General features: G+C 45.8%; 1 protein-coding gene across 1 annotated transcript in view; it reads right to left on the reverse strand.

Annotated features, from left to right (window-relative positions):
• The window catches only part of ak5 (adenylate kinase 5), a 76,974-nt gene extending 72,898 nt beyond the window's left edge, over nt 1–4,076 (reverse strand). Inside the window, exon 1 of the mRNA XM_052010695.1 lies at nt 3,934–4,076. Within this exon, the coding sequence (XP_051866655.1) occupies nt 3,934–3,993 (60 nt within the window). The 5' untranslated portion in view covers nt 3,994–4,076. The remainder of the gene's footprint in view (nt 1–3,933) is intronic.
• Nucleotides 4,077–9,881: the final 5,805 nt, after the last annotated feature.

Raw genomic sequence — 9,881 nt, forward strand, 5'->3', positions numbered from 1 at the left:
TCCGTCCAGATGAAGGGTCTCGACCAAAAACATCGACTGTCCATCTCCCTCCACAGATGCTGCCGGACCCGCTGAGTTCCTCCAGCATCTTGTTTGAAGCTCCTTTGTCTCTTTTATGGCCAGGCTATACTAATAGAGAGAGAAAAACTGAACCCGCACAGATGACTGGCAGAAGTGGGCAGCTCTGGTACAGACAGAAAGAGCAAGTTACCTAAACTTACCTAAAATTCCATACTGGCTTGGGAAGGCTACAACGTACTCCAACAGAAGATGACGTGTTGTTCGTGAAGCTTTTGTGTAGCCTGGTTTTAACAGTCCAGGAGGCCACAGACAGAAAGGTCGGAGTGGGAATGGGATGCTGAATTTAAGTAGCAGACAACAAGAAGCTCAGGGTCACTCCTGCAGGCTGAACACAGGCGTTTCACAGTGCAATCACTCAATCTGCATTTGGTTTCTCCAAACAACGTGAACACTGAATGTAGCACACTAGATTGCATAAAGAACAAGTGAATCATCACTTCACCTGGATGTACTGTTGGGTCCTTGGATACTTGGAAGGGAAGAGGTGAAAAGGACAGATGTTGCAAATGCTGAGATTGCACGGGAAAGTGCCATCAGATGGGTGTAGTTGGTGGGGATGGAAGAGCGGACTAGGGAATTGCGAATGGATTGATCCCTTTGAAATGCCGAAAGGGGAGGGAAATATGTGTCTTGTGGTGGATTCTTGGTGGAATTGGTGGAAACCTCTCCTTTCCTGGATAAGTACAGTTGCCACAGTATTTGAGAGGTGCAACATCACCCAGATCATTTAAACCCAATTATAAAAGTCAAATTGCTTAAAAAGCAACGTTGATTGACACTCCAATCCACTGTCCAAACCAATTACTCCTTCCAACATTGAGACACATGGTTGCAATGTTAACATACGTGAAACGTTCTACAACAAGTCACCAATAACGTGCCCAGCACCTCCCGCGCAAGAGAGATGAGACAGGAGGCTAACAGGAGCTCACAGCCTGCAAGTTTCATCTGTGTCACACACCATGGTGATCTGCAAATGTACTGATGTTCCTTCCTCCTGGCATGGTTAACCTCTAAAGCTCAGCGCCCAGCAGCACTGTGGGGGTAGTCTCACTGGAAAGAGAGCAACGGTTCACGAAGGGAGTTGGCTGCCACCTTCCTGAGCATAGCAATAAACGCAGGTTTTGCCAGTGTTGCCCACATTCTGAGCATGAACTGAAATAAAACAAAAACCGTGGTACTGTAGAGGTTCTTGAACTTTGTTCTCTGGCAACACATCCCTGAATATATTGAGAAATTCCAGGATTCCTGGAATAGGTTTAAGGTGAGAGGGGAGAGATTTAGTAGAAACCCGAGGGGCAACTTTTTCACCCAGAGTGGTCAGTACATGGAATGAGCGGCCAGAGGAAGTGCTTGAGGCAGGTACACTAACAACATTTAGAAGGTACTCGGACAGGTACACGGATAGGAAAGTTTTAGAGGGATATGGGCTAAATGCAGGCAAATGGAACTGACTCAGATGGGAATCTTGGTCTGCATGGACCAGTTGGGCCAAAGGTCCTGTTTCTGTGCTGTATGTCTCTATGACTCCATGATTCAATCCATATGTATATACTGATAGAACCCTACACACACGCTGCATATACTGACATATCCCTGGGCATAAATTGCATACACTAACATACCCCTGGACACAAGCTGAATATATTGACGACATGCCCCTGGACAGAAGCTGAGTAGATCGATGCACCCTTGGATACTCCAGGACATATCCAGTAATGGAAAGTGATGTACTCCCCATGCACAAATATTGCCACACACACGGAGACCCCAACAAGACTGGAGACCACTTGCAAATACTAACACTCTCCTGAGGATCCCATTCACAAATCGATGCACTCCTAGAATCCCCTGAAAATACTCTTGGCTCCCATTGCAAACTCTTACAAATTCCCACTGAAACCAAAGAGGGAGAAACACAGAAATACTAAAGAAAGCAAAGGAGGAGAAATATTTTACACAGTACCAATCACAGTACCAACATCACTCATTGTAATGAACTCAGAAAGAGATGTCTAGCAGGATATATAATTGTACTTCTTGGGAAATAGAAACATGAAAGGATTCAGTCTGAGACTTGACAGCATTTTACAGTAAATGTCAAGAATGATAAAGATGTGAAGGATAACTAGAAACACAGCGAGTACACTGTGGGCCAACCTGGATCTGACAGTTCAATGTTCTGTTCATTTATAATTAGGCACCAGGAGTCATGTTGAAGAAACCATCACTCTTCAGCAAAAGAAAAGAAATTAATACAAAGCTTTTCACAAGGTTAGAGTGTCCCAAGGCTCTTTACTGTTAATGTTGGTATTGGTTTTGGTATTGGTTTATTATTGTCACTTGTACTGAGGTACCGTGAAAACTTGTCTTGCAAACCGATCATACAGGTCAATTCATTACACAGTGCAGTTACATTGAGTTAGTACAGAGTGCATTGAGGTAGTACAGGTAAAAACAATAACAGTACAGAGTAAAGTGTCACAGCTACAGAGAAAGTGCAGTGCAATAAGGTGCAAGGTCACAACAAGGTAGATCACGAGGTCATAGTCCATCTCATCATATAAGGGAACCGTTCAATAGTCTTATGACAGTGGGATAGAAGCTGTCCTTGAGCCTGGTGGTATGTGCCCTCAGGCTCCTGCATCTTCTGCCTGATGGAAGAGGAGAAGAGAGAATGACCTGGTTGGGTGGGTCTTTGATTTGTGCTAGCTGCTACACCAAGGCAGCTAGAGGTAAAGACAGTACTTTAGCCACATTTGTAATGTAGGAAATGCTGTGGCCAATCTGCAGACAGCAAGTTCCAACAAGCAATGTGGTAATGATTAGTTTTAGTGATGTATTGATATTGGTATTGGTTTATTATTGTCACTTGTACCAAGGTACAGTGAAAAGCTTGTCTTACGAACCGATCATACAGGTCAATTCATTACACAGTGCAGTTACATTGAGTTAGTACAGAGTGCATTAAGGTAGTACAGGTAGGGATTGGTATTTGGGACAACTCATCGGGGAGAAGTTCCCCGTTCTTCTTCAAAGCATAGTCATGGGAGATTTTACCATCTGGCAAAGGTGGGTGAATAGGTGGTGTTTTGCCCCAAGGCCTCTTACTTACCTCTCAACCAACCGCACCATCTGTGTCTCATACATTATAATGACAGCAGAGTGTGATGCCCAGGGGACACAGAAGTTGCTATATAAATGCTAGTTCTTTCTTTCATTGCTAATCACCAACACCGGCCGCAGACCCAGACACAGAACCAACCCATCTTTGCAGAGTCATTCACAGGAGGGCCTCACCCACAAGATCAGCTGACACGCCTATCACTAATTGCCCTTCAGAAGCTGATGGTGGTCTCTCCTCTTGAACCACTAGTGAAGATGCTGTTGGATAGGAAGGTCCAGGATTTGGCTTTCCTCTAGGAATGGGTGTTCAACACCAGTCCCCATCCATATCACTTTCAGCCAACCCTTCCCCGCCACACCCCCACATAAAAGAGCGGGGACACCATCCAAATCCCCAGCAAGCAACCAAACTGCTGGAGGAACTCAGCGGGTCGAGCAGCATCCGTGGAGACAGTCGATGTTTCGAATCAGGACCCTGCAGTCCACTGTGCACCGAATTTCTCTGACCCCTGTCCCACCATCCACGCTACAATGACCCGATGCAGCATCAATGGCACCGGTTGTTTGGAGGAACCTGCTCCACCCCAATAGGCAAACCAGACCAATTTCAGACAGAATGGTTTGAACCAGGACCCCATGCTCCCGGAGCTGCGAGTCACCAGGACGCTTGTTCCAGATCCGAACTTCAGCTATGGGAATAGGCACGGGTTATTGTTGGTGGCTCACCTCAAAGAGCTGGGGGATCTGGCGCTTGGAGAGATAGTCCTTCGCCTCGGTTGTGTTCATGGCTCCGGGCGCCGGTTGCTCTCTCTACCTGGGCTGCTGGATGCAGGAGACGGGCGCAGGTGCCGGGCAGTGTCCAACCTGAGGGCGGCCCCTTCTCTCGGAACTGCAGCCCGCTCTCCACTGATTTGCTCCGCCGTGTGTGTCTGCACATCGCTTTATACAGGGCACACCCCCTTCGGCAGAACAGTGTGAAGGAGGAACTACCTTCGTCACCGTTCTGCATTACATTTTATTCTCCCCCCTCCCCCCCGTTACAGGCTCGCAGATAACGAGTGCAACGTTGCTCCCGTTTAACGACTGGAGATCCCACCTCTGAATAATTCCCCAAAGTGTCCACATTAAAACCAAACTAACAGTGTTATTTGGTCTTTAATCAGCTTCCCCGTCATCGACCCTCGCCCTGGACACTTGATCAGTTTATAGGGGGAATAAACATTGGGCAGGGTATTGAGAACTCCTCTGGTCCGTGAGATAGTTGGTGGTTGAAATCAGTTTAACACCTCACGGTAAAGGCAGGATCTCCAGATGTGGAGCACTCCTTTTGTACTGCACTGAACTGCCTAACCTAGATCTACCTCTCAAATCCTCGTCGAACAGCTTGAACCCAAGGGGCTTGACTCTGAAGGGTGAATGGAACATAGAACACAGTACAGCACAGGAACGGGCCCTTCAGCCCACAATGTCTGCGCCAACCATGATGCCAGTCCATACTAATCCCATCTGCCTTGCACATGGTCCATCTCCCTCCATTCCCTGCCTGTGCGCATGCCCGTCTAAGCATTGCTATCACATCTGCTTGCACCGCCTCCCCTGGCAGTCCATTCCAGACACCTACCACCTTCTGTGGGAAAGGAACTTACCTTGTAAATCTCCTTTAAAGTTTCTCCCTCTCACCTTGAACCCATGCCATCCAGTTTACCTGAATGAATATAAATGCAACAGTAAATGTAACTGCATGGTGTAATGAATTGACCTGTACGATCGGTTTGTAAGACAAGTTTTTCACTGTACCTCGGTACTAGTGACCATAATAAACCAATACCAACAACTTGCTGGGAGCTTGGCAGCTTCAGAAACAGAGCAGCCAGCTTGATTTACACCTCTGACTTAATTATTCACCCCCACAACCACAGCCACATCAATTGGTATTGGTATTGGTTTATTACTGTCACTTGTACTGAGGTACAGTGAAAAGCTTGTCTTACAAACCGATCGTACAGGTCAATTCATTACACAGTGCAGTTACATTGAGTTAGTACAGAGTGCATTGATGTAGTACAGGTAAAAACAATAACAGTATAGAATAAAGTGTCACAGCTACAGAGAAAGTGCAAGGTCACAACAAGGTAGATCGTGAGGTCAGAGTCCATCTCATTGTATAAGGGAACTTTTCAATAGTCTTATCACAGTGGGGTAGAAGCTGTCCTTAAATCTGGTGGTATGTGCCTTCAGGCTCCTGTATCTTCTACCCGATGGAGGAGGAGAGAAGAGAGAATCATGCATAATTTGCAGCTTGCACACAAGAATTCACGACACTGCCACTACACAGTGGCGGGAACACTGTTGGTTATGAACTTCTCTTGAAGACACGTACCATCCCTACCTGCTGACTAGAGTGGTCATCACTACTTTTGTAGGGCGAGTAGGTGTGGACACCCAACGGTAACCTCGCCTGCACCATTGACATTCTGAGAATAAAATGAGAAAGAACAGTTTTATGCTCGGAGGGGAGATTTCTTTGTCTTTGTCCTCCAGAAGTTGTAAGTCCCTCTCTCTATCCAAAAACACTTCGATGTAGTACCTTCCTGCACCAAGGTATGTCTTGAGGCGTTCTATGATCTGCAGTGGTTGCTATTACTCTACAGAGTAAACACAACTGATAGTTTGTGGTCTTTAAGATCAGACAAACATCACATAATAAGGTAGTTGGTAGTACAGTAGACCAGGCAATGCCTGTTCATCTTCCAGATGCTTTGGGATACGTTACATCCATTTTTCATGACCTTAGTTGAACAGAATTCACCTGCAGCAGTGCAGAAGATAAGATAAGATTTCTTTATTAGTCACATGTACATTGAAACACACAATGAAATACATCTTTTGCGTAGAGTGTTCTGAGGGGCAGCCCGCAAGTGTTGCCACGCTTCCGGCACCAACATAGCATGCCCACAACTTCCTAACCTGTACGTCTTTGCAATGTGGGAGGAAAATGGAGCACCCGGAGGAAACCCACGCAGTCACAGGGAGAGCATACAAACTCCTTACAGACAGTGGCTGGAATTGAACCTGGGTCACTGGCGCTAACCGCTACACTGAACCTTATGGCTTAGACTGGCTGCTGCTTTCTGAGACTGATCCTTTGGCTGTAATGATCACTGGGGTGGAAACTGAGGACCAGGAGAACTCTTTTAGAACATAGAACATTACAGCACAGTACAGGCCCTTCAGCCCACAATGTTGTGCCAACATTTTATCCTGCTCTAAGATCTATCTAACCCTTCCCTCCCACATAGCCCTCCATTTCTCTATCTTTCATATGTCTATCCAAGAGTCTCTTAAATGTCCCTAATGTATCTGCCTCTACAACTTCTGCCGGCAGTGCGTTCCACACACCCACCACTCTCTGTGTAAAAAGCTTACCCTGACATCCCCCTTATATTTTCCTCCAATTGCCTTAAAATTTCTTGCTCTTTTGGAAGGAGAGGGGGTGGGAAATTGATGAAGTTGCCCCTTTCTAACTCAGCAGCAGGACTTTTCTCAATCTGATGCTTATCTGTTAGTGTAAGATAGATACTGGTGTCAGAGGTAAGCACTGATAGAAATAAGATCACTCCTTTTATAGATGGCGTTAAATCCTTGAATTGAAATTCCTAGATTGCTGTGGTAGGATTCAAACTCTGACTCAGTCCTGCAGACACTTAGAGTCATATATTGGTACAGGACAGAAACAGGCCCTTTGGCCCATCGTGTCCATGCCAACCACCTCTCTATACTAACCCCATTTGCTAGCACTTGGTCCAGAGTCAATTATGCCTTGGCAATTCAAGTGGTCATCAAATCGATTATAAAATGTTGTGAGAATCTCCGCCTCCACCACTTTCTCAGGCAGTGCGTTCCAAATTGCAACCACCCTCTGGGTGAAAAGATTCTTCCTTAGATCCCCTCTAAACCTCTTACTCCTCATCTTAAACCTCTGCCCTCTGGTTATAGACAGCTCTGCCATGGGGAAAGGTTTCTTACTGTCTATCTGATCTATGCTTCTCATAATTTTGTATACAGTTCCTCCCCAGCTTACAAATGCCCGACTTATATACAGCTTGTACATGTGATCAAGTGTTTGGGAGATCGGTGGGATGGATTTCCCAGCTGCTGCAGGGCTGCAGGCATCTTCTACTAGGTGGGAATTCAGTTCACGGCTGCATTTCCAACTTGTGAATTGTCCGGGTTACGAACAGTTCTCAGTGACAGAACCCCGTTGTAACTTGGGGAGGACCTGTACAATAATGTCCTATAATGTAACCAGTATGTTACCATGTGATAGGTTGTGAGGGTAGGAGAAGCAAACTATTCAAAGCTCAGAGAAAAACAATAGACATGAGTTATTGGTCTGCTCCAATGATAGATCATTGACCAGAAACATTAACTCTTGAAAATCAATGCTTGAAATCTGAAATAAAATCAAAACATATTGGAAACACTCAATGGGAGAGGCAACAGCTGGAGAAAGAGAAACAGATTAACATATCACTTCAAAGACCCTTTGAGAGAACTGAGAAAGAGAAAAAAAATGTTAGATTTTAGTTGCAGAAAGAGTGGAAGGGGGAATGGACAGGACAAAGGGAATATCTCTGTTAGGGTGAGGCTAGGATTGCTGTGGGGATAAGCTGCAGATGAATAGGCAAATGAAGCCAGTTACAGAGAGAGAGAAAACCAAAAATTAACTTGTAAAAGCTGTGAACTGCAGATTGGAGCTGTAGAAAATTCACAATAGATCAAACCGTGTCAGTGCAGGGAGAAAGAAATTGAGCTAATATTACAGGTGGAAAACCTACAGCAAAAATGACCAGAAGTGACTGGTAATAACATCTCCTCCTCAGTGACAATCACCACAGACGCAGCTCAAGGATGCGGGCTTAGCCCACTGTTCTACTCTCTCTACACTCATGACTGTGTGGTTGTCCACAACTCAAACTCCATCTATAAATTCACCAATGACACCTCTGTTCTTTGCAGAATCTCAGATGGCGATGAGGAGGCGTACAGGAGTGAAGTGGATCGGCTGGTTGAGTGGTGTTGCAACAACAACCTCGAACTCAATGTCAGCAAGGCCAAGGAATTGATTGTGGACTTCAGGAAGGGGAAGTCAGGAGAACACACCCCAGTCCTCATTGAGAGGTCAGTGGTGGAAAGGGTGAGCAGCTTCAAGTTCCTGAGTGTCAACATCTTAGAGAATCTATACTGGACCCAACACACTGATGCAATCACGAGGAAGGCACGCCAGCAGCTCTACTTCATTAGGAGTTTGAGGAGATTTGGTATGTCATCAAAGACTCTTGCAAATTTCTACAGATGTGCAGTGGAGAGCATTCTGACTGGTTGCATCACTGCCTGGTATGGAGGCTCCAATGTGCAGGATTGCAAGAGGCTGCAGAGGGGTGTAGACTCAGCCAGCTCCGTCATGGGCACAACCCCCCCCCCCACCATCGAGGACATCTTCAAGAGGCGGCGCCTCAAGAAGGTGGCATCCATCATTAAGGACCTTCACCATCCGGGACATGCCCTCTTCAGGTTACTACCTCTGGGGAGGAGGTACAGGATTCTGAAGACCCACACTCAATGTTTCAGGAACAGCTTCTTGTCCTCTGCCATCAGATTTCTGAACGGTCCATGAAACCATGAACACTACCTCATTATTCCTCTTTTGCACCATCTATTTATTTTTGCAACTTATAGCAACTTTTCTGTCTTGAACTGTACTGCTGCAGCAAAACAACAAATTTCACGACATATGTCAAGATAATAAACCTGATTCTGATTAATAAGAATTGAATAAAGAGCTAATCACTGTAACCATAATCATGAAACCTGGATAATTGTAAAAACCAGCCTGGGTCATTCATGTACTCCAGGGAAGGAAATTTGCCATTCTTAACCCGTTTGGCCTATTTGTGACTGCAGACCACTTACCTCGTTGATTTTTAACTAACTTCTCATTTCTGAGGCACTTGGAGAAGGACAATAAATGCTGGCATCACCCATGATATCCCCATCCTGTGACAAGTAAATGATAATAAAAAAATCCTCGGCTGCCAACACTTCCCTCCAGTCACAGGTAATAAATACACCTCACCCCACTCCCTACTCTCCCACTCTCCCCTCTCCCCGTCTGCCTATCCACCACCCTCACTTGGATCCAACTATCACCTACCAGCTCTTGCTCCACCCCTTCCCCTCACCTTTTTACACTGACCATCTCCCCTCGATCTTTCAGTCCAGACGAAGGGTCTCGACCTGAAACATTGACTGTCCATTTCCCTCCACAGATGCTGCCTGACCCGCTGAGTTCCTCCAGCTTTTTGTATGCTGCTCCAGATTCCAGCATCTGCAGTCTCTTGTGTCTCCCCACTTCCTGCTGCATTACTCTGCACCAACTACCTTCACTTCCATCAGCTCCGCACTCCTCTGCCAATGTCCCACATGCCAAAGGTGCCATTCAACACTAAAACAAAAACTGAACAGTATGGATGCTGGAAATCGTAAAGAGGAACCAGAATTTCTGGACATGATCAGCCCCACAGTAATCTTTAAGAAGATTGAAAGAAATTGAAGTTTTTTTTTACACGGAGGAGCTGCACCTTCCTCCTACCACTCAGGTCACTGTTGATGGT

This window comes from Pristis pectinata, chromosome 3 (genome assembly GCF_009764475.1).
Source record: "Pristis pectinata isolate sPriPec2 chromosome 3, sPriPec2.1.pri, whole genome shotgun sequence".
In the NCBI taxonomy this organism is placed as follows: domain Eukaryota; kingdom Metazoa; phylum Chordata; class Chondrichthyes; order Rhinopristiformes; family Pristidae; genus Pristis; species Pristis pectinata.